The following is a 25,696-nucleotide window of genomic DNA, read 5'->3' on the forward strand; positions in this document are numbered from 1 at the left end:
GATCTCCTTTAGGATTGACTGGTTTGATCTCTTTGCAGTCCAAGGGACTCTCAAGAATCTTCTCTGGCAACACCATTTTAAGGCATCAAATCTTGGGTGCTCAGCCTTCTTTACAGTCCAACTCTCACATCCATTTCCCTCCTTAAAACATCAGCTTGTCCAGCTGGCCTGTGATGGGTTTGGGATGCCCCAGTGCTCCCAGTATAGCTGCTGTAACAACTGCAGGACATGGATCAGGGGGTTTCCTGCTTTGGGTGGACCATCACTCAGGTTAGAGGAAAATGCCTCTAGAGTAGCCGTGATAGAATTAAACAGGGGTTGCCTAGCTCACTTGCCTAGGTCACTTGCCTAGCTCACTCTGGCTCCAAGTCTCCAGGCAAGGTTGTCTGTGATGATACAGCCACCACCATCACCACCTGCTACACCCAACAGCACTCATACTTTCATAGCACTCTTCCTTATGGGCCAGGCACTCTTCTGATTCATCCTCACAGCCAGCCTACAAGATGAATAAAATTCCCACTGTACAGATGAGGAAACTGAGGCACAGAGAGGTCAGTACCTTGTCCAAAGCCAGAGTGCTGGGGAATGATGAAGCCCAGCATGAACCTGCATAATCTTCTTCCTCCCACTCCTCTGCACTGCCTTTCAGGTGCAAGATATTTTGCCTCCAACCCCAGAAAGAAGCATGTTCTCGTGTTGGGTCTCCTCAGATACCACGAGGTTGGACAGATAGCAGAGTAGATCATGAGAAATGCTGGACTGGATGAAGCACAAGCTGGAATCAAGATTGCCGGGAGAAATATCAATCACCTCAGATATGCAGATGACACCACGCTTATGGCAGAAAGTGAAGAGGAACCAAAGAGCCTCTTGATGAAAGTTAAAGTGGAGAGTGAAAAAGTTGGCTTAAAGCTCAACATTCAGAAAACGAAGATCATGGCATCTGGTCCCATCACTTCATGGGAAATAGATGGGGAAACAGTGGACACAGTGGCTGACTTTATTTTTCTGGGCTCCAAAATCACTGCAGATGGTGACTGCAGCCATGAAGTTAAAAGATGCTTACTCCTTGGAAGGAAAGTTATGACCAACCTAGACAGCATAGTAAAAAGCAGAGACATTACTTTGTCAGCAAAGGTCCATCTAGTCTAGACTATGGTTTTTCCAGTAGTCATGTATGGATGCGAGAGTTGGATTATAAAGAAAGCTGAGTGCCGAAGAATTGATGCTTTTGAACTGTGATGTTGGAGAAGACTCTTGAGAGTCCCTTGGACTGCAAGAACATCCAACCAGTCCATCCTAAAGGAGATCAGTCCTGGGTGATCATTGGAAGGACTGATGATGAAGCTGAAACTCCAATACTTTGGCCACCTCATGCGAAGAGTTGACTCATCGGAAAAGACCCTGATGCTGGAAGGGATTGGGGGCAGGAGGAAAAGGGGACGACAGAGGATGAGATGGTTGGATGGCATCACTGACTCAATGGGCATGGGTTTGGGTGGACTCGGGGAGTTGGTGATGGACAGGGAGGCCTGGTGTGCTGCAGTTCACGGGGTCGCAAAGAGTCAGACACGACTGAGCAACTGAACTGAACTGGACAGATAGCAGTCATAATGCTCACCTTTCATTCTCTATATTTTCTAAGCAGAGGAGTATTAGAAAGTATGGGAGTGGATGTTTAGGGTGTTGGGGCTTGGGAGGTCAAGAGCACTGGAATGAGAGGGGACCTCACTCACGTCAGAGCATGCAGTTCTCTCCTCCTTCCTTCAGGGGGCAGACCAGACCCTGGAGGGGGTGGGTAGTTACTCAGGGTCATTCCTTTCCCCTGACCTCACTCCCCTCCAAGTGTTTCACCACCTGGGTATGGCGCCTGTGTTTCCCTGGCTGTTAGGGGAACTGGTGTCTGGCTTTCACACACGCCTCCTGGAGAGGAGGCGTCACGGTTCCACAGACCTTTTCCCCTCAAGTGACTTTAAGACCATCGCCTGCTCTGACCACTCCCCCACCTCCGACAGTCAAGAACCCACTGTAGCTCCAGGTGGGTGGGTCGGAAACAGACCACTTGTTACCTGGTGTCTCACATGCCAAAACCGGTTGACTGAACTGCTTTCTCTATGCTTTTTTCTAGAACAGAACCCAGCTAAGAGCCCCCTTCGCCATAACAGCAGAAGAAAAGATCACGGTAAGAGCAAGCCTCTGACTGGGACACCCACATTACCCGCCCAGTGCATCTCTTTCTGCCTCTGGTCTGTGGTCTGTTGCTGTTCTCAGAGCGCAAGGGAGGGGCTCACCGCTGGCCTCAGCTTCCTAGACCCGAGCCGAGGCTGGGGGCTCCCTGCGGTCTGGGGTTCCCCAGTGGTCTGGGGGCTGTCTGGCTGGTTTTCTGAATACCCCTTCATCTGGGCAAGATGGATTGGTCACTGCCTGGGACCTGCTTGAGGCCCCACCCACCCATCTGTACATCTGTTCAGCAGGCTGGTACTTGCCTTTCGGTGTTTGCTTGTGGCCAGTGGGTGGTCCGTGGTTTGTCTTCCCAGAGCTTCCCAGGGCCTAGAGACCTGCTTCTGTGGTCCACCACGAACACGTCTCCCTTTTTCTTCATCATTCGCTCACCCACAGCTCATGCATCCATTCATTCACGTGCTTGTCAAGTGTTTATTCGTCATATAAAGACAGTTCACGTTTCTTCAACCCTCAGTGCATGCGTACTAAGTTGCTTCGGTCCTGTCCGACTCTGTGACCCTATGGACCATTAGCCCACCAGGCTCCTCTGTCCATGGGATTCTCCAGGCAATAATACTGGAGCAGTTGCTATGCCCTCCTTCAGGGGATCTTCAAGACCCAGGAATCCAACTCACGTCTCTTGTGCCTCCTGCATTGACAGGTGGATTCTTTACCACTAATGCCACCTGGGAAGCCTCCCAGTAATTACCAGGCCAAGGTGTTTACATTTGCTGAATCGTGACATCTTCACTACAATCTCGGGGGATAGATTGAACTTTTAAATTGCCTCCATTTCTTATATGGGGAAACTGCGGCATGCCCAGGTCAAGGCATTTGCCCAAGGTCACATGACCATGTGTCAGGGCTCCCAAGACCACCCCCAGGTGCAGGGTTTCCCTAGGAGGACCGAAAGCACTGCACACATTGCTGTACTCAGGCTGATGTGTGATAGAGAAAGGTGCAGAGCAGAATCAGCAAAGGGAAGAGACATGCGGGATGGGCTCTGAAGACACCAAGGAGAGGCTTCCCAGATTCTCTCCCAGTGGAGACACGCAGGGCATGCTGAATTCCTCCAGCACGGAGTTGTGACATCACATGTGAACTCCTGTCCATCAGGGAATCATTAGAGACCCGGTGTCTGGCACCTTCCAGCAGGACAGTGTGTGTTGAGTGTAAACCACACCATATGCACAGCAGTTTAGGCCGTGAGCCCCACTTATCAGGGGATGGTGGGAACCCTCTGAAATCCGAGTTCCCAGACACCAGCCACAGCCCAGCACCTGGAGCAGCCCTCCCAGAGGACGGAAGCCTCAGGCCCTCTGTGTGAGCGCCTTTCTCCACAGCTGGTGTTAGAACAGGATTTGAACCCAGGCCCTTTGGTTCCAGAGCCCTGCTGTTGGGCAGTGGACCACACTGCCTCCTAGCAGGCCGAATTCCTGCAGAGAAGAGGCAGGAACAAAATCTGAGGCAGGCACACAGGTATAGACAGTTCTCCTGGCTGGTCCGTGCGTCTCCCACTGTGCCCTCCATTGTGGGTGGCCCTTAACAGGTAAAGATCCCTGATTGGGCTGATTGTCATCATTGCCTGTGATTGCCCCTCAGCAGAGGAGGTAGCTGATGGTTGCGTGATTGCAATAAAGGTCAGAGAACATTCATTTAATCAATATTTATGAGCCCTTCCTCCATGGCCTGATAGCTCAGTTGGTAAAGAATCTGCCTGCAATGCAGGAGATCCCAGTTCAATTCCTGGGTCAGGAAGATCCCCTGGAGAAGGGATAGGCTACCCACTCCAGTATTCTTGGGCTTCCCTGGTGGCTCAGCTGGTAAAGAATCCACCTGCAATGCAGGAGACCCCAGTTCGATCCCTGGGTTGGGAAGATCCTCTGGAGAAGAGAAAGGCTACCCACTGCAGTATTCTGGCCTGGAGAATTAGTCCATGGGGTGGCAAAGAGTCGGACACAACTGAACAACTTTCACTTCACCACTATGGCCCAGACCCTCTGATGAGGATGGAGGCGCACCATATCCAGGTCTTCAGGGCTGCCTCTGGCTCACGCATTGCCTTCAGGAGAAGCAGGAATAGGTGGCCCCCCAGGCTGCAGACAGCACGGGTCTGCAGCCAAAGTGCCCAGGTTCAAATCCTGTTCTAATACCAGCTGTGCAGAAGGGCGTTCACACACAGGCCTGAGACTTCTGTCCTCTGGGAGTCCTGCTCCAGATGCCTGTTCAAGATCCATGGGTGCAAGGCTAGGCGGTGGAGCAGTGGGTTGGATTTCAGCCCCACTGGTCCCTGGGCCAGGTAACCTCTGCCTGTGGATCATGTTCATAAAGGTCATTATCAAGTGGAAAGATGAGACGAGTCAGTGATGGCCCTATAGTGTTGTGGGGAAAATAACCTTTTACGCCAGAAGCCTGACTCTGAATCCCTGTTCCCCCACTGATTGTATGTGACACTGGGCACGCAACTTACCTCCCTGGACTTCAGTATGCTAGCTGTAAAATGAGAATAATAACAATACCTGCTTTATAGGGTGATAACCACAGGAAATGGACTGAGGCAGGCAAAGTACTGAGCACAGTGCCTGGCATTCTCTGCGTGCTCAGTAAGCCTCATCAATGTTATGAAACATGCAAACAATACTGTTGTGCAACAGTTCTGTATTAATTGTGTGTAAATGGTGTGTATCAGAGTCTCAAGCTCAACTTCCGTGAGAGTCAAACCAGTGCTGCAAGTGTGTGAGTCAGGCCTATGGGAGATTCCAAGGTGCAGTGGAGTCTGCGGCAGCCTGGAGATTCAGACTGCCCATCACCCACTATCCGTCCCCCCACTTTGCAACATTAAACAAGAGGAAAAAAGCCAAACAGTGTACATCAGCTATGACTAAATTTGTGAGGTTGTCCCAAAGAAAGGCAATGCCAAAGAATGCTCAAACTACCACACAATTGCACTCATTTCACACACTAGTAAAGTGATGCTCAAAATTCTCCAAGCCAGGCTTCAGCAATACGTGAACCATGAACTTCCTGATGTTCAAGCTGGTTTTAGAAAAGGCAGAGGAACCAGAGATCAAATTGCCAACATCCACTGGATCATGGAAAAAGCAAGAGAATTCCAGAAAAAACATCTATTTCTGCTTTATTGACTATGCCAAAGCCTTTGACTATGTGGATCACAATAAACTGTGGAAAATTCTGAAAGAGATGGGAATACCAGACCACCTGACCTGCCTCTTGAGAAGTCTATATGCAGGTCAGGAAGCAACAGTTAGAACTGGACATGGAACAGCTGGTTCCAAATAGGAACTGGAGTATGTCAAGGCTGTATATTGTCACCCTGCTTATTTAACTTATATGCAGAGTACATCATGAGAAACGCTGGACTGGAAGAAACACAAGCTGGAATCAAGATTGCTGGGAGAAATATCAATCACCTCAGATATGCAGATGACACCACCCTGATGGCAGAAAGTGAAGAGGAACTAAAAAGCCTCTTGCTGAAAGTAAAAGAGGAGAGTGAAAAAGTTGGCTTAAAGTTCAACATTCAGAAAACGAAGATCATGGCATCCGGTCCCATCACTCCATGGGAAATAGATGGGGAAACAGTGGAAACAGTGTCAGACTTTATTTTTTGGGGCTCCAAAATCACTTCAGATGGTGCCTGCAGCCATGAAATTAAAAGACACTTACTTCTTGGAAGAAGAGTTATGACCAACCTAGATAGCATATTCAAAAGCAGAGACATAACTTTGCCAACTAAGGTCCGTCTAGTCAAGACTATGGTTTTTCCAGTAGTCATGTATAGATGTGAGAGTTGAACTGTGAAGAAAGCTGAGCGCCAAAGAATTGATGCTTTTGAACTGTGGTGTTGGAGAAGACTCTTAAGAGTCCCTTGGACTGCAAGGAGATCCAACCAGTCCATTCTGAAGGAGATCAGCTTTGTTTGGGTGTTCTTTGGTAGGAATGATGCTAAAGCTGAAACTCCAGTACTTTGGCCACCTCATGCAAAGAGTTGACTCATTGGAAAAGACTTTGATGCTGGGAGGGATTGAGGGCAGGAGGAGAAGGGGACGACAGAGGATGAGATGGCTGGATGGCATCACTGTCTCGATGGCCGTGAATCTGAGTAAACTCGGAGAGTTGGTGATGGACAGGGAGGCCTGACGTGCTGCGATTCATGGGGTCACAAAGAGTCGGACATGACTGAGTGACTGAACTGAAAACTGAACTGAACCTGACATAACATCATAGATCAAGTGGTACTGACAAGGTGCAGGGGAGCTGAGAGGACTCGGTGGATCGCAGGCCTCTTGGAAGAGGTAAGAGTTCAGTTGGAGCTTAAAAAAAAGGCTTAACTCAAGATGGAGGAGAGGTTTCTAAAATATGCAGCTGAAGATCTGACATGAAGGTTAAGCTTGTTTTCACTGTGGGGTGGACGTGAACCAAGATTGACTGGGTGCAAGCACAGTGCAGTGTCAGACACGACTGAGCAACTAGCGCGCACACACACAGGCACAGTGCCTGGCACCATTAGGGTGCACGTAATGGCCCTTGCCAGGGAAAGTGTGTGAGCCACCAGGTTGGCTTGGGCACCTGCGAAGGTAATGTCATTATACTAGGAACACGTGTTGATGAACAGGAGAGCTTGGCAGTGAGGTATAAGCTCCTCTGACATTTTAATCAAGCAGGTAAAACAATATTGGGTTGGCCAAAAAGTCTGAACTAACATCTTGGCCAACCCAGTACAAAGTAAACACATTATGTAACCCATTATGTAAGCTGGGATCTGCAACCCTTGAAAGAGACCCTGTTACTTCCTTAATTTTTTATGAATTTCTTGAGGGTGAAACTGACATCTGTCAGATAAGGCCTCAAGAAGTCCTCTCTGCCTCCTGGATGAACAGAGAGGAGAATAATGACTCCACCCTGTGCTGGACATTGAGTGCAGGTGTTCTTTTTTTTAAAAAAATTTTGTTGAAGTATAGTTGATTTACAGTGTTGTGTTAATTTCTGTTGCACATCAAAGTGACTCAGTTATACATATATATTCTTTTTCATATTTTTCCATATCACAGGATATTGAATATAGTTCCCTGTGCTCTATAGTAGGACCTTGTTTATCCATCCTGTGTATAATAGTTGTGTGGAGGTGTTCTGATTCACTCCAGCTTCTTATAGTAAAGCTGGGCATCCTGCCAGGCACTGGGAGAACAAGTCACCATATTTTACTCCAAGGATCTGGATCTAATCAAGAGTGAGACATTTAAACCAATTGGTATGTCATCCAAATTCATTTAGAATGTAATTCCTATAAGAATAATAGTGGAATTGGGGGGAGGAATGTGATCAAATCAATCAAAGTTTCATCTGAAAATATAAATGTATGAGGCTAGATGAGAAATTGTTAAAATGAAGAATAGCATGGGAAGATTTGCCATATCAGATATGAAAAATTAGAAAGCTGTGTTAACACTATATGCAGGTCTTGCAAGAGAAACTAGACCAGTGGGTCAAAACAGAGTATCTACACATATGTGTATCTGATAAAATGATATTTCAACTTAATGGGGAGAGAATGTTTCATTTATTAATTTGGGGAGCAATTGACTGGATCTTCCAGAAGAAAAATGAAGATGAATTCCCTCAATAGATATAAATCTAAATAGATGAAACAGTTTGTAAAAAGTAAATCCTGGTTAATATGCTATGGGGGAAAAAAACATTGAGGAAAATCATGGCTATTGTTACTCTGCTTATTTAACTTATATTCAGAGTACATCATGTGAAATGCTGGGCTGGATGAAGCACAAGCTGGAGTCAAGATTGCTGGGAGATGTCAACAACCTCAGATATGCAGATGACACCACCCTTATGGTAGAAAGTGAAGAAGAACTAAAGAGCCTTTTGATGAAAGTGTGAAAGTGAAGGAGAAAGTGAAGGAGAGTAAAAAAGATGACTTAAAATTCAACATTCAAGAAACGAAAATTATGGCATCCAGTGCCATCATTTCGTGGCAAATAGATGGGGAAACAATGGAAACAATGAGAGACTTTATTTTCTTGGGCTCCAAAACCACTGCAGATGGTGACTGCAGCCATGAAATTAAAGGACACTTGCTCCGTGAAAGAAAAGATATGACCAACCTAGACAGCATATTAAAAAGCAGAGACATTACTTTACCTACAACAATCCATCTAGTCAAAGCTATGGTTTTTCCAGTAGTCATGTATGGATGTGAGAGTTGGACTATAAAGAAAGCTGAGCTTTTGAATCGTGGTGTTGGAGAAGGGACTCTTGAGAGTCCCTTGGACTGCAAGGAGATCCAACCAGTCCATCCTAAAGGAAATCAGTCCTGGATATTCATTGGAAGGACTGAAGCTGAAGCTGAAGTTCTGATACTTTGGCCACCTGATGCCAAGAGCCTACTCACTGAAAAAGACCCTGATGCTGGGAAACATCGAAGGCAAAAGGAGAAATGGACCCCAGAGGATGAGATGGTTGGATGGCATCACCGACTCTATAGACATGAGTTTGAGCAAGCTCCGGGAGACAGTGAAAGACAAGGGAGCCTGATGTACTGCAGTCCTTGGGGTCACAAAAAGTAGGACAGGACTGAGTGACTGAACAACAACAGCAATGTCTTTATGATGTATTGTTGTTCAGTCACTCAGTCCTGTCTGACTGAGCATATAGGTTAAATAAGCAGGCTGACAATATACAGCCTTGCCATTTCCTATGCCAGCTGTTTATGATATATAAAGAGCCCCTATTAGTTTATAAGATAAAGAATGCCTCTGTAAGTAGCTATGTATGATATGAGAATTTCTCAAATGCAAGGATTTACAATATGTACCCTTTAGCACAGTGGAGGGAACTTGTAACTCTGCTGGCAAAATCATATGACTTTGGGTTTCACTTAGAGGGCTTCCCAGGTGGTGCCAGTGATAAAGAACCTGTCTGCCAATGCAGGAGACACTGGAGACACAGGTTCGATCCTTGGGTCAGGAAGATCCCCTGGAGTAGGAAATGGCAACCCACTCCAATATTCTTGCTTGGAAAATCCCATAGGCAGACGAGCCTGGTGGGTTATAGACCATTGGGTTGCAAAGAGTTGGACACGACTAAGCGTATATGCACACGCAAACATACGCGCGCACACACACACACACACACACACACACACACACACAGAAGGCTGGAGGCATGCAGTGACATTTCATCAATCTGCCTTCTCCATGTTTCATCTTGTTTGAATGACTACCCCAGCCTCCTGCCTGTCCAGTCCTGCTCTCCTCCAACCCCTCCTCCTGAAACACCAGCCTGCTCACTTTCTATTCTGGAGGGGCTCCCCACTGCCTGCTGATAAAGCCCAGTTCCCTTAGGTGGTATTCAGTCTCCATCAAAAATGGTGGCCTCTGTTATATCGCAGTGCCATGGGGTTCCTGTGTTTCCCACTTCACTGTGGTTTTACATATGCTGATCTTTTCTTTCCTGTCTTCTGGGTAGCTTGCATACATCCTATGGGAACCCTGACCAATTTTCTCCACCTCCGTGAGTCCTTCACATCTCCCAAGCATGCTGGTGGCACCCCTCACTGGGATCCAGTGGCATTGGGACATCCGATAAACCTTGTCACTCTGTGACTTTGAGATTTTTCCTCTTGTTAGCACTTAATACATTTTTATGGACATCAGAGTAGAATTTTTGCCCAGGGACAGACTTTAAAGATTACCTAGTTTTACGTCCTGATTTAAGAATAAAAAAACTCCTAGGTCCTGAGATGCTCTGGGAACTGGCCAAGGTCCTGAAGCTTGATAACAAACATTGAGGAATGGAATCATGCTCTGTGGTTCTGCAATCCAAGCCTCGTTCACTAGATTGTAACTTAACAGCTCTGTTAGTGTGTGTGGTTACCTGCAAGCTCTGGCTCCTGCCAGAATTGTGAGAGTTTCTGCCGTCAGAGCTGCCCTGCAAGGGCTGTGGGACCACAGCCCTCTGCTTCCTCAAGCAGTGGAAGGATCTTAGTGAAATTACTCCTAAAATCTTCTCTAGGGAAATCAATATGGTCTCCCTTTCAGACCCTTTCTGGTTTGGGGAGGGGATGGGACTTAATGTATGTCCATTGTGGACATTTTAAAGAAAACACCACTCTACACGCACACACACACACAGAGAAAGAGAGACAGACACAGGGAGAAAATTAGAAGAATTACTTTCTAGGCTTGCCGCCAGAGATAACCATTGTTAACATGGTGGTTTCTTGCTTTCCACAAGTCTATGAATGCATTTCTTACATAACTGAAGTCAAATTGTATAAACAGTTTTTCCTCATGCTCGTGTAACTTTTTATTGGATTTTAAGCACTTAAAGCATTTCTTTTGAAAGTCTTTTTTTGGTCTGGCATTGCTCTTCATAAATAACAATGGTGAAACTCATCAAAGTAATCTGCTACCAGCTCATATGTGATTAAAGAGGTGGTAATAACAGATGATTCTTTTCCAGAGATGAGAAGGAAAGTTAGTGGGGACATTGGGGATGGGGAGGCTGGGGTCACTGAGCCACCTCCTTTTCTTTATTCTCAGATAATGAAGTTTAAGATAAATAGGCTCTTTGAAATCTGTGCTTCAGATGATTAGTCGAATTTGTCTGCAAGATTTTTGCCCTTATTTTACAGATGCAGAAATGCAGTTTAGGGAGGGGGAGGCTCAGGGTCCCCCCTGTGTGGTGGAGGGCAGAACTGAGAGCTGAACCCCCACTTAGGGTCTCAGTTCAGGCCTTCAGTCGTATCCGACTCTTTGCGACCCCATGGACTGCAGCAGGCCAGGCCTCCCTGTCCATCACCAACTCCCGGAGTTTACTCAGACTCATGTCTATTGAGTTGGTGATGCCGTCCAACCATCTCATCCTCTGTCGTCCCCTTCTCCTCCCACCTTCAATCTTTCTCAGCAATTATGGCCTAGGTCCATGGTATTTATGAGTATGTTCTACTGCTTCTCACAGCCTTGTTTCTGATCCTCAGCATCCAGATTTGCCTTCCTCCAGGCTGAAGCCACACAGTAGCCAGATTTCTATTTCTAAAACACTGATCTGACCATGTTATTTCCTGACTTAAAACCCTGCCGTGATCTCCCATAAGCCCATAGAAAGATGTTGCATGTTGCTAACCCACTGTGTTGGAACTGGACTGTGTCTCTTGCCATGTGCAGGTCCTGCTCATGCCCTTCTCTCTGCCTGGCTTGCCCTCCTCCTGGCCTGGCTCATGGCCCTCTGCCCACAGTCACCTCTTGGAAGGTCTTCCTTGTCTTTTGAGCTGAGCCAGGGGCTGTCCCTCCTCCCACCCCAGTCCTCAGGTTTTCCCCCTCACCTCAGCCACACATGTCACCCCACTTACTCCAGAATTCTTGCCTGGGAAATCCCCTGGACAGAGGAGCCTGGTGGGCTGCAGTCCATGGGGTTGCAAAAGAGTCGGACACAGCGGCTAAACAACAACAGCAGCGATTAGAAAGGAATTACTTGGCCTCTGGTGAAAGATCAATGAAAATGTTGATAGTTAAGCATAGTGTTGAAGGGACTGAGAAGGCTATTGACCAGAGACTCAGGAATTCTAAAGTTCTGCCTTACTAGTCACACCCTAATAAGGTGAGCTGGGTGCTCAGAGAGAGTATCAGAATGTTCATAGTGGCACAGGCCCCTGACAGTTCAAGGCAGGGCTCCTGGTAAAAGGCCAGGCTAGAGCCTGAGCCCTATGGAGGCAGCTGTGGTGTGAAAGCTATTCGTCTACACCTTGCAATGTGAATCCTGGGTCTACTGCTTACTAGCTCTGTGACTTTAGGCCATCTATTTAACTTACCTGTATTTGGTATTATTATTTGAAAATATGGATTAAAGTAATGCCCACTTTATAATATTGCTGTGGGGAGTGAATGCATGTAATGCACTTGGAACTATCCCTGGTGCTCAGAATCTGGTCAATATATATTAGCTACAGTGATGGTGGTGATAATGGCGATAATGATGCAGCTCGTGGTGATGTTAATGATGGTGATATGAGTGATTCTAGGGAGCTTCATCCTTCCCATAAAACAAAATCTTGAGATTCATTCTTCTTCAGTCATTTATATGGAGGAGGAAAGTTGAAGAGCGGAGGGACTGTGGGCAAGTCAAGGGAGGACCTAGCTTAACTTACCAACACAGATAAATGGAAAAGGCTAAAAGGAGAAAGTGAGAGTTGTGAGTGGGCTTGCCCCAAGGAGGCAGTCTTTACCTAGGTGTACTTATCACCTCACATTGGAAAGTAGAAATTGCAGGAGAGAAGGGGAGAAAGATGGTGTGGCCTGCAGAGCCGGCCTGGCTTTTTCCTCTTCCTAAATATATAGGCATTCATTCCTGCAGCCACGTTGTTATTAATATATTAAGCTCCTGCTCCCCACACTGCCTCTGCTCTCTAAGTTATCTTGGCCATGCAACTGATTAAGGAGGGCGAGATCTCAAGGTGGAGATCCAGAGAAGGTGGAGGTTGGAAGAAGAGGTTGGTGGCCTGTCTCAGCTGTTCCACTTCATGAAGTAGGAAGGGGAGGGAGGGAGGGAGATTTTGATTGGGAGAATGAGTTAGTTCTGTTCCTGCCTGCCTAAAGTTATGCCCCAGTATTTTCTTCTAGTTCTCATCCATCATGTAAGCAACTTCTACCATGGTATGGGAGGCTGGGACTAAAAATGTGCTTAGAAAACCAGACAGCCCCCTGGATGGTAAGTGGTCTGATGTACGAGGGGAAAACACAGAGTTTGGAGTCAGACCAAGCTGTGTTGCTCTTTGGCTGTGGACTTTGATTAACTGTTTGAACTCTCTGCATCTCCATTTATCTCCAATGGAAAGGGGATAATACACCCCTCAGCAGATTGCTGAAGGTTGATTGAATGAGATAAAGCACTAGCACACTTTGTTCATTTCCTGAGGCTGCCGCAGCAAATGATCACAAAACTTAGAACAGCAGAAACTTATTCCCACACTGTTCCCAAGGCTAGGAGACTGAAATCAAAGTGTCGGCAGGGTTTGGCTCCCTTCGAAGGCTCTAGGGAAGAATCCTTCCTTGCTTCTGTCTAGCTTCAGGTGGCTCTTGGAAATCCAACTGTAGCTACATCACTCCCATCTCTGCCTCCGTGACCCCATGGTCTTTTCCCTGTGTGTGTCTGTCTCCAAGCCTCCGTCTGCTTAGAATGATACCATCACTGGGTTCAGGATCCACCCTAATCCAGTATGGATTGGGCTTTCTAGGTGGTGCTAGTGGTCAAGAATTCGTCTGCCAGTGCAGGAGACATAAGAGACGTGGGTTCGATCCCTGGGTCAGGAAAATCCCCTGGAGTAGGAAATGGCAACCAATTCCAGTATTCTTGCCTGGAAAATTCCATGGGAAGAAGAACTTGGCAGGCTAGTCTGTGGGGCTGCAAAGAGTTGGACATGACTGAGCGACCAGACACAATCCCATATAACCTCATCTTAACTTGGTCATGTCTACAAAGACCTTATTTCAAAATAAGGTCACATGCAGAGGTACTGGGGGTAAGACTTTAGTATGTCTTTATGGATGGCACAATTTAACCCCCTACAGGCACCTAGCCCAGGGAATGGCATATTGTAGGTGATCAAATGTCATTAATGTCCTTCACCTCTCCATTATTCTCCCTATAGCTGAAAAAAAAAAAAAGTTTGCCTTCTGTGAAAGAAAAAACCTTGAAAACAGATCACTGATCTATAGCCTTTTCTCTTTAGACACAGACATTTTGTTTCTTTTCCATCAGTATTTTAATATAAGCTCTGTGAACTGCTTTTCATATGTATTGATTTGTTTTTTCTTATCTGGTAGGTACACAAATCAGGGCTCAGAGGGCTGTGGCCAGCACAAATGGAGAGCTTGCGTTTCAATTTGGTGCTAATCAAAATGTTAGATTTAGAATCAGGGTGTTTGCATCTGAAAACAGAATTGGTTTTCTGATCATCTCTGATAACAGCCTCTGTGGACAGAGGCTGATTCATCATAGGTGAGTCGTATGTGGCAACATGCTTGTATTCAGGTTTCAATAACCGTCAGGACCAAAGCTCCTAGTTCTGACATAACTTGGCTTTGATTGTCTAGAAGGTCAAGTTGACCTTGTTCATCTGTCAGATAAATTTAACCTTAACTACATACAGACTGCATTGGGATCCCAGGAATGAGAAATGGGTTAGTTGTCTCCCAGCTCCTAAATAATGTGTTAAATGTTCCCATAATCTGCAACCATTGTTTTAATTGAAGTGTATTGATTTACAATGTTGTTTTAATTTCAGGTGTACAGCAAAGTGATTCAGTTTTGCATATATATATTCTTTTTCATATTCCTTTCTCTTATAGTTTATTATAAAATATTGAGTATAGTTTTCTGTGCTGTACAGTAGGTCCTTATTGGTTATCTGTTTTATATAGATTAGGAAGTATATGTTAGTCTCAAACTCTTTATCTCTACCCCGCTTACCTCTTTGGTAACCATAAGTTTGTTTTCTATGTCTTTGTGTCTATTTCTGTTTCATAAATAAGTTCATTTATATAATCTTTTTAAATGATTACACTTGAAAGCTTTATCATATGATACTTGTCTTTCTCTGTCTGATTTAACTTCACTTAGTATGATAATCTCTAGATTTCACCCATGTTGCTGCAAATGGCATTATTTCATTCTTTATTAATGTCTGAATAATATTCCATTGCATATATCTTCTTTATCCATTCATCTGTCAATGGATGTTGGTTGCTTCCATGTCTTGGCTATTGTATACTGAACATTGAGCATTGAGGTCTGCAGTCATTTTGAATTAAGCTTGCTGTCACAGGTTGGCTTCGCTGGAAGCAGGTGCTGAGATAGGGTTTGAGTATAACATAGTAGCCAGTGTGCAGAAGAGTTAACATAGCTGACCTGAGTTGGCTATCCTTAGAAAGGCCAGCTTACAAGGTGAGTCCTTGGCTGGCACTTGGGAACTTGGATTTCAGGATGATCCTCACCATTTACTGAACTAAGAGTGGCTCACGTTGCCTAAAGTGTTCTTATAAACAATATATTTTATGTTGAAAATGTTTTGTCTTCTTCTGGGAGCCTGGAATTTTGGTACATGCTTCCCAGGTGGCACTAGTGGTAAAGAACCCAGGAAACATAAGAGCCATGGGTTTGATCCCTGGGTCAGGAAGAGCCCCCAGAGAAGGGCATGGCAGGCTACGATTTGTAGGGTCACAAAGGATCAGACATGACTGAAGTGACTCAGCACACCCACACGGTAGCAGGCAGAGGATGCCTACGTGACTAGTCCTGAGTAAAAACCCTAGTTGCATGCGTGCCTGTGTGCTCAGTTACTCAGTCATGTCTGACTCTCTGTGACCCCATGGACTGTGGCCCACCAGGCTCCTCTGTCCATGGAATTTTCCAGGCAAGAATACTGGAGTCGATTGCCTTTTCCTACTCCAGGGCTTGTTGTTGTTCAGTCACTAAGTCGTGTTCAACTCTTTGCGACCCCTTGGACTGCAGCACACCAGGCCTTCCTGTCCTCTAGTATCTGTAGGCCTCCACCCCTTCCACTTCTCCAGGGGTACCAAGTCTCAAATGAGTTTCCCTGGTGGACAGCATTTCACATGGGTCATCACGCTGATTACTGGAGGAATTAAGTCTGTCCTGTGTGACCACTGGGAGAAGACGCTGGAAACTTGCTCTTGGTTTCCACTGGACTTTGCCCCACGTGCCTTTTCCTATTGCTGATTTTTCTTTGAATCCTTTCACTGTAATCATAGTGTGAGGATGACTGTATACTGAGTCCTGTGAGTCTTCATGAATCATTGAACCCAGGAGGTGGTCATGGGGTTCCCCCATTATAATCAGATCACCTGTGGAGGGGAGGAGCGGGGAGCAGGACTGGGCAGAGGAAATGTTTCAGTTTAGCAAAATGAAAAAGTTCTGGAGGTGGTGGTGATGTGTGGTCGTACTTAACATAACTGAAATGTACACTTAAAAATGACTAAAATGGTAAATGTTATGTAATGTGTGTTTCGCTGCATTTTAAACATAATTCATAATCTTCTTGTAAGTGGTTGAGCATTCAGAACTTAAAACTCCTAGAAAGCAAGATTCTTTTAAGAGGTCATCAGGCACACTAAAAGACAGTGGAGTGGCACCATCAGTATTCTGAGGGAAAAAGGGTTTGGACCTTGGACTCAGCCAAGATAACAATCACATGGGTGCAGAGTAACATGAGAAATAAAAGCATGTTCTACACAAATTTACTTGAGAGCACACAAATATGGAAAATACTCTATCAAACTAAAAAAAAAAAATACAAGAAAAAGTGAGGAATGGATTCCAAAACGTAGCTTTTCTTTAATCAATAATATAAGAATCTTATAGAAGGGACTTCCCTGGTGGCTCAGTGGTGAAGAACCTGCCCGCCAATGCAAGAGACACAGGTTCTATCCCTGAGTTGGGAAGATCCCCTGAAGAAGGAAATGACTACCCAATCCAGTATTCTTGCTTGGGAAATCCCATGAACAGGGGAGTCTGGCAGGCTGCAGCCTGTGGGGTCACAAAGAGTTGGATATTACTTAGTGACTGAGCATGCGTGGAATACAGAAAGCAGTAAAGAGAGACCTCCAGTGACAGCAGTGCAGCAAGCCTAGAAAGTGGCCAGTCCTGGGTAGATCGGAATGTCAGAGAGCTCCTGGAGTGATGACGTTAAGGAGCAACAACAACAACAAAATGACTCCCTGCAGCAACTAGTATCATTAAGGAAATGGATGTCACACCAGGAAGAAAAAAGAAAAGCAATGAGAAACCCCAGGAAAAACAAAAAGTTTCACAAGGAAGTGTTGGTCCAAATTGAAGTTTTCTAAAAATATGTCATGATTTTGAAAATTGATAGGGTAAGAAAGGGCACTGCATTAAAAATATGTCACTTTTAGGGGCATATATTGGGCTTCCCTAGTGGCTCAGACAGTAAAGATTCTGCCTGCAATGCAGAAGATCTGGTTTTGATCCCTGAGTTGGGAAGATCCCCTGGAGAAGGGCATGGCAACCCACTCCAGTATTCTTGCCTGGAGAATTCCATGGACAGAGGAGCCTGGCGGGCTACAGTCCATAGCGTCACAAAGAGTCAGACCTTACTAAAGTGACTTAGCATACACACGCACACAGGGGTGTATATTTAGTTACACAGGATTACATTAAGTTAATTTGAGTGAATTTGCATATCCATTCATATGCAGTGAATACATATGTCTAATCATAATCGTGATAGTCTTTAATTTTTTTATGTTTAGAATTAACTTATAAACCACCACAAAGACTTAATTGTGATTGCAGAATATATATACATATTTGGAGAAGGCAATGGCACCCCACTCCAGTACTCTTGCCTGGAAAATCCCATGGATGGAGGAGCCTGGTAGGCTGCAGTCCATTGGGTAGCCAAGAGTCGGACACGACTGAGTGACTTCACTTTCACTTTTCACTTTCATGCACTGGAGAAGGAAATGGCAACCCACTCCAGTGTTCTTGCCTGGAGAATCCCAGGGACAGGGGAGCCTGGTGGGCTGCTGTCTATGGGGTTGCACAGAGTTGGACACAACTGAAGTGATTTAGCAGCAGGTATGTATAAAATAAACAATAAATTCTGGAGGGCAGAAGTAGTGAAAAGAGAGATGGAGGAGGAAAATACTGGGCTTTAGTTTCATGACGTTTCTTAGTAAGAAGACAAGAAATATTCTCTAAATTTAATGCCATAAAAATTGAGTTTCAACTTTTCAAAGTTAGGCAAAGATAGCTAACTGAATATAACTATTAAAATTGGGAGAAAGTGTAAGGAGGGATATAAAGCCTTTGGGAGGTAACAGATCCTTCCGATTTTTAGGGTAAAAATTCATGACCTAAATCACATCTGTCATAGCAGGAATTCATAAACAATGTGTAATGTTGATAAATTGAGAAATGAAGATGCATGTGTAATTTTTAGCATATTTAAGTTAACTAACCATTCTGGGTCAGTAAACTATAGAAACTAAAACCAGTATCTATTTAAATATCTAACCCTGTGGGAAGTAGAGTTAGAAGAGGGTGCAGAAGGTCACATAGGTTATTCACTTTTCTTTTTAAACCCTTGCCTTCTGTCAAAAACCCCTTTTCTCCCACTGGCATGTATGTGTTACCCTGCTTCTCAAAATTTATAAAATGGCTGAATGATTGCCCATTGTATGGATAGATAATTCATAGAATCTTAAAATATTTAACCATTCTCCACATTGTGGAGCATTTAGGAAACATCCACATTTGTAATTTTATTTAATGTTCTTAAAAACAGTCTTATATGTAAATAAATCTTCTGTCCATATCAACGAACCTGTGTGTAAACTTTTTTTTTTTTTACTTTATTTATTTTAATTGGAGGCTAAGGAACGGGATGGGGAGGGAGGTGGGAGGGGGATTCAGGATGGGGAATACATGTAAACCCATGGCTGATTCATGTCAATGTATGGCAAAAACCAATCTGTGTGTAAACTTTTATGTATAGCTTTGAATTATCTCCTGAGGCATGAACCCTGGATGTGAGGGGTGGACATTTTAAAGCCCCTTGTTAAGGACACAGACATTTTTTCCCTTTCAGTTTTGAGTATAGACATTTTGGTAAAAACTCAAGTACCATCAAAATGGGAGGCTCTCTCCGGCCAGGCCTATTTTCTTTTCTTTTTCTTTTTTTTAGCTAATTAATTAATTAATTTATTTCAGCTGCACCAGATCTCAGTTGCAGCATGCAAACTCTTAGTTCTGGCATTTGGGATCTAGTTCCCCAACCAGATATCGAACCCGAGCCTCCTGCATTGGGAGCATGGAGTCTTAGCCACTGGACCACCAGGAAGTTCCCAGGCCTGTTTTTGAGATAACCTTCTGATGAAATGAGTGGTTAATGGCCACTACATAGCACCCCCCTTTCTGGACCAGTGGAGTCGCCTTGGGTCACCCAGCCCACAGGGGAAGGCAGGGCAAAAATCACATTTCGTGAGCGACTTTCACAGTCAGGCCCTCTTCTGATGACTTCGTTGGATTTTGTTCATGTTTCTTGTTTAATCCTCAGCACAACCTTTGGAGGGCTCTCATCTCTGTCTTAGAAGGGAAGAGCAAAGGCAAAGAGAGATGAAGTGAGAACTTCCCCTGGCTGTCCAGTGGCTAAGATGTTACCTTTCAATGCAGGGGTGTGGGCTTGATCCCTGGTTAGGGAGCTGAGATCCCACATGCCTTGCAACCAAAAGGCAAAATATAAAACAGAAACAATATTGTAACAGATTAATAAAAGACTAAAAATGCTCCGCACCAAAAAGAGAGAGAGAGAGAGAGATGAAGTGATTTCCTCAATGCCACATGGGCACGAGGTAGCAGAGCTGGGCCCCACGCCCAGTGGTCTGAGTCTAGAGCCCAAGCTTCAGCTGCTGTGCTGCTCCAGGCCCTTGTCTGTGAGAAGCGTGTAGTCTGGGTCAGCCCTGGCCAGTGCCCACAGGAAGAGCATAATCACACAAGGGAGAACGCATCTCCATCTTATTAGCTTCTAGCATGTAGCCTGGTACCCAGTGGACACCCAATACATATTTGTCAATTGAAATATAAGAGTCAAACTTTGCATGCAACTCCTCTGTGTTTTTATTTGATTTACTCTCCCTGCTGTGGGAAGTAATGTTTTTATCCCCATGTTACAGATAAGAGAACTGAGGTTCTCAGAGGTCAAGTCCCTGGCCCCAAAATATTGTCACCTTCCAGCTCTTTTGATAGAGGAGGCATTCCAATTCAGGTCTGTAGGATTTGAAAGCCAGAGCTGTCCTCATTTTACTCAAAGTGTCTTTGGGAGGATTCAAGGAGTTAGTTCTTGTGAAACCTTTAGCCCAGGGGGTCTCAGAGAGTGGCCCCTGGTCAAGAAGGACGGCAGCAACCCCTGGGAACTTGCTAGAAATGCTTCTTTTCGGTTGCTGCCCAAGGTCTGGTGACGCAGAATCCCTGAGGGTGGAACACAGACCCTGCAGGTGATTCTGACGTGAGCCCTGATGTGAGAGCATGACCTTGGCCCCAGGCCTGCCGCATGCTGAGTGCTTAGGAAAATGGCAGCTGCTGCTGTCTTGTATCACGTTCTGGATCCCAAAGAGATGGTGGAGGGAGGAGTGGAATGTGGGGGGAGTCTAGAACTTACTGCTTCTCACAGTTGTTACTTGGTGCTGGCCACTCCTGGCCCATTGGTGGATCCACATTAGTCCCAGGATGTCACAGAGTGGAGCCCGGAGAAAGCCGTCCAGGAGAGAGTATGCTTGGCACATTGAATGAAGCTCGCATGAGTTCTGCAGCCCACCCTGGATGGTCCTTTATTGGGCTACCTTCTGCTGTGTGATGCTGCCCCTGCCACGTGCATCCTCCAGAGTGACCCCGACGTCCAAAGTGGGCTCCAACACTAATGGGTAGTGGTCCCAGGGCCAGGGGAGTGGACAGCCTTGAGGGAAGTTGAGGGCACTATGGATTCTTCCTCTGTCCTGTGCGAAATTCTGCCCGACTGGGAATTTAACATTCCTGAGTGCCTGTGATGTGCCAGCCTTGGGGTGGATGGTCCTGTCATGTGCAAGCCTCCATGCTCAGCTCCTTGAAGTGCTTGGGCCCAAAGAGGTTCAGCAGTGGTCCCAAGGAAACCAGCTAATAGGAGGCAAAGCTCCATCCAAACCCAGGCTGGTCTCACTGACTCTGTTCTTATTCTTCTCTAACTCAGTCGTAACTTGCCTTGAAAGATGTGAAGTGTGACCACGAACAGATCTGTTTCTCTCTCTTATCCCCACAGGTTCTGCCAAACCACGGCCTCCACGCAGCAGGGTTCTGCGTGGCCTTCATCCTCTCCCTGGTGCTGACCTGGGCTGTGCTTTTCTTCATGGTTCGATACCAGTGTGTGAAGGGAAGCTCGCTTAGCAGACATCAGGTGGGAATCCACTCACATCTTCTTCCTGGAGGGCAGCTGGTTGGTGGTAGATGTGGGGTTCAAGTTTATCCCTCAACTCTGCATGGATGTCAGGACCCCTGGGGAACTGTGATGCATGCTCACAGCTAGGCCCTCCTGCAGAGACTCGGACTGCTTTCCTGGGAGGCATCCCCATCATCCCTGGATGATTCTAACCAGATGGCCAGGATAGGAACCCCTAATTCTGGCTGAATCACTGAGTGCCTGCCTGTGTGGCCCACTGTGCATTCATGCCACACCCTGATTCAGGTCCTGGTCTGCCCTTCGTCCTCAGGATGAAGCCCAGATGACTTAGCATGGTTTATAAAGAGAGCCCTCTGTGGTCCAGCTTCACACCCCAACATCCCGCTCTAGACGATGACTACTGAGCTCTCCACACTCAGAGAGGATGCTTCTGTAATCCTCCCTCTGCTCTTCAATAAGCAGGACTCTGACACGTCCTGTAAGACTCATCTCTGGCCTTGCCTCTCCTTGGAAGTCGTCACTTGGCCACTTCCTGGCCGAGTCAGGGGCCCTCCCTCTGGGTTCCTGCCCTGGCTTCTGGACCACCCCCCTCCCCATCGTTTATCCTCATCTGTGAACTCCTCACTCTCTGTGTTCCTGTCTTGGTCTGTGTTCCCACGGAAAGCACACCCTGAGACCAGGATCCAAATGCAAATAGTTTATATGGAAACTGACCCCAGGAAATAAATGTAGGGGATGGGGGAGTGAGGTGGGAAGGAAGGCAGCCAGTCAAGCTACCACTGTGGGTACCAGGCGCTTCTTCATCCCACCTGGGAACTCGGGACAGTGTAGAACCAGCCTCAGAGTCATCCTGCCTGAAGGGAGAAAGAGAATGGGTATTGAGTTATGAAATGCTGCTGGTTGAGGACAGGGGTGGGGAGGGGGCCAGGACAAAGGCCCTATTTCCCTGACATGGGCTCTGAAGGTCAGAAGGAGCCTTCAGGGAAAGAAATGTAGGTCTTGGCTGGCAGATCTTGGGCTCAAAGGCATGGAAGAGCAAGGGCAGGGGTCATGGTTGGAGGACTGATGCTGGCTGCTGTAATCCCCATTGCCTGGCAAGGAGCCTGGCACTTGGCACTTAGTGAACATGTGAAGGAATGAGACTCCACCATCACCCTGCAGCCAATCAGAGGATGGACAGACGGAGGCAGGGAAACAGGTTGCTGTCCTCGGATGAGAAGTCACTGCGGGGAGTGAGCACCCTGAGGTTCATTTCTGCAGGACCATGATGCTGGGTGACTGTCACCCAGAGGTCCAGCAACTTGAAAGGAACATTTGTCATCTTTTTCCTTCTCCGTGTAGTGAGAAAACTGAGTCCAGTAAAGCTAAACAGCCCTCAGGTGGCCAAGTATAGGCTGAGACCTGGCTCCCAGAGACACACCCCGCCTCTGGAGGCTGGTAGTCCTGACCTGTTGTTCGTTTTGTCTCTACTTCCTGGAGGGGAGACTTGTCATTTCATAGTGAGGTCAACCCACAATCTCCTTGACAGGCAGAAGTGACGAAAAGAAAAATGGCCCATCTAATGAGACATTCTACTTACTCTCCCAAAGCTGTTAACAATCACAGATGAGCAAGACTCTCCCTGCTCTTTCGATGAAGGAGCAGAATTCATTTCTTGGAAATTAAAGGCTGATTGTTACAACCAGGGGAGGAAAGCAAAGTGTGAATTTGATTTAAGATCTGAAGACTCTAGTAGTATTTTTTTTTCCAACATCACAATATGAAATCTTTCCACATTAAAAAAATTTTTTTTTCTTTGTGGTGGTGACCAAGGAGAAAATGTGTTATAAAGCAGAAGGTAGCCTTTAGAGTTAGGTAGACTTCAGGTCAAATACCATGCAGGCTCTTTATGAACTGTGTAAACTCTAATAATGTCATTTTCGTCTCTCTGAGCTGCGTTTTCCATGTATGTAAAGTGGGGACATCAACACATTTTGTGTAACATTTTCATGATATAACTCATACAAGGCACAGAGACAGAAATTCTTAAATGTTAGTATAATTATTATGCATTTTTGTAGCATTAGTAATGTCAGAGAGCAACACAGATACATCATCTATCCAATTGAAGGACTGAGCTTAATTATCTCTGATGTCACTTCCATCTGACAACTCTATATTCTGATTAGAAACCAACCAGATCTATGATGTTGAAGTCCATCTGCCATCTCTTAATATTCTTCTGCACCATGACGATGGTGATGGTGATGGTGATAATATGATGGTGTTGGTGGCGATGATGGTGGTGATGGTGATATATGATGGTGTTGGTGGTGATGATGAGGATGGGGGAACAATGATGATGATGCTGATGGTGAAATATTTGTATTAGATCTTTATTGTTATAAAGCTCTTTCTATCCCCTGCTTTGTTTTATCCACACAAGTCTGTGCAGGGCTACTGGAATTATGATTCCATTTCTTTGATGAGAAAATGAGGCCCAGGAAAGTGCAATGTTCTGCCTGAGTCTTGCCTGCTCACCACCAGTGGTGAGGCCAACTAGGTTCTCTGATCACAGATCCCCACATTCCCCCATGACTTTTCCAGCATGTGACATTCACAGGAAGGCCCGCTCAATTGTTGTTCCTGAAATTCTCTTGAAGGTTCAACATCACGAAAACAAGCTGGAGCACTCCCAGTTCACCTCAGCTGATGGTGTGAATGAAGATCTCGCTCTCAATGACCAAATGATAGACATTCTGTCTTCTGAGGACCCCGGGAGCATGCTTCAAGCCTTAGAAGAGTAAGTATTCTGAGTCCCATTATATTTCCACGGATATCATGAATGTTCTATCTACAGCAGCATGAGAGCAAACACTGAGTGTATTTCATTCATTAATTCATCCTCTTATCATTCATTTGTCACTCAGTAGTCATAATCTTTGGAAGAAAAGTTATGACCAATCTAGACAGCATATTAAAAAGAAGAAACATTACCTTGCCAACAAAGGTCCACATAGTCAAAGCTATGGTTTTTCCAGTAGTTATGTTTGAATGTGAGAGTTTGACTATAAAGAAAGCTGAGCACCGAAGATTTGATGCTTTTGAACTGTGGTGTTGGAGAAGACTCGAGAGTCCCTTGGACTGCAAGGAGGTTCAACCAGTCCATCCTAAAGGAAATCAGTCCTGAATATTCATTGGAAGGACTGATGCTGAAGCTGAAACTCCAATACTTTGGCCATCTGATGCTAAGAACTGACTCATTGGAAAAGACCCCGATGCTGGGAAAGATTGAAGGCAGGAGGAGAAGGGGATGACAAAGGATGAGATGGTTGGATACCATCACTGACTCAATGTACATGAGTTTGAGTAAGCTCTGGGAGTTGGTGATGGACAGGGAAGCCTGGCGTGCTGCAGTCCATGGGCTCACAAAGAGTCTGACCTGACTGAGCGACTGAACTGAGCTGAACTTAACTGAGTCATAATCAAACAACTGCCATGCCCTGAAGACTATGCTTGGTATTTAAGAAAAAAGACAGAACATAGTGTGAGCTGTGAGGCAGTCTGACCTAGTGGGAAGACAAACACAGAAATTGAAGTGATCATGAAAATTTGATGAGTACCATGCTAAAATTGGGGCTCGCTGAGCACAAAAGAAAAGGTAATTACCTCTGAGCAGGTCATAGAAATGCTTCCTAGAGGAAGAGATATTTTAACTAATTCTTGAAGATTTTCAAGTAGATTAAGAGAAGAAAGGCTTTTCAGGCAGAGGAAAGACAGGGCAGATGTCAAGACAGGAAATGAGCAAATTATATGTTTGGTGAAGTGTCAGTAACTCAGTATGACTGATGTGTAGATTGGCGTCTTGAGTAGTGTAGTGAAGGAAAGGAAGCGACATATTGAGAGAGAATCCAGACCAGGTGATATGACTGTTGGCTAAACTGGGTTCAGTTATTTTCTTTTTGTCTATTTAGTGATTTATTAACCTTCAAGGACCAAGATCTAAGTATTTTTATTTTACTTTTTTACTTATTGAGTTAACTTTAGTTTATAACATTTTTAAGTTTCATGTGTACCACATTATATTTCTACCTCTGTATATATACAGAAGTACAGTATATTTATGTAAATATTTAATATTTTATATATGTATATATAAATAGAGGAAAACAACAGAATGAGAAAGACTAGAAATCTCTTCAAGGAAATTAGAGATACCAAGGGAACATTTCATGCAAAGATGGGCTCAACAAAGGACAGAAATGGTCTGGACCTAACAGAAGCAGAAAATATTAAGAAGAGGTGGCGAGAATACACAGAAGAACTGTACAGAAAAGATCTTCACGACCAAGATAATCACAATGGTATGATCCCTCACCTAGAACCAGACATCCTGGAATGTGAAGTCAAGTGGGCCTTAGAAAGCATCATTATGAACAAAGCTAGTTGAGGTGATGGAATTCCAGTTGAGCTATTTCAAATCCTGGA

The 25,696-nt window shown here is 45.4% G+C and overlaps 1 protein-coding gene across 1 annotated transcript in view; it reads left to right on the plus strand.

Annotated features, from left to right (window-relative positions):
• The window catches only part of EVC2 (EvC ciliary complex subunit 2), a 157,839-nt gene that overhangs the window by 28,375 nt on the left and 103,768 nt on the right, over nucleotides 1–25,696 (plus strand). The window contains exons 7-9 of the mRNA XM_069593234.1: nucleotides 2,132–2,185; nucleotides 21,092–21,226; nucleotides 23,872–24,011. Of these exons, the coding sequence (XP_069449335.1) occupies nucleotides 2,132–2,185; nucleotides 21,092–21,226; nucleotides 23,872–24,011 (329 nt within the window). The remainder of the gene's footprint in view (nucleotides 1–2,131; nucleotides 2,186–21,091; nucleotides 21,227–23,871; nucleotides 24,012–25,696) is intronic.

Source organism: Ovis canadensis, chromosome 6 (genome assembly GCF_042477335.2).
Source record: "Ovis canadensis isolate MfBH-ARS-UI-01 breed Bighorn chromosome 6, ARS-UI_OviCan_v2, whole genome shotgun sequence".
Lineage (NCBI taxonomy): Eukaryota > Metazoa > Chordata > Mammalia > Artiodactyla > Bovidae > Ovis > Ovis canadensis.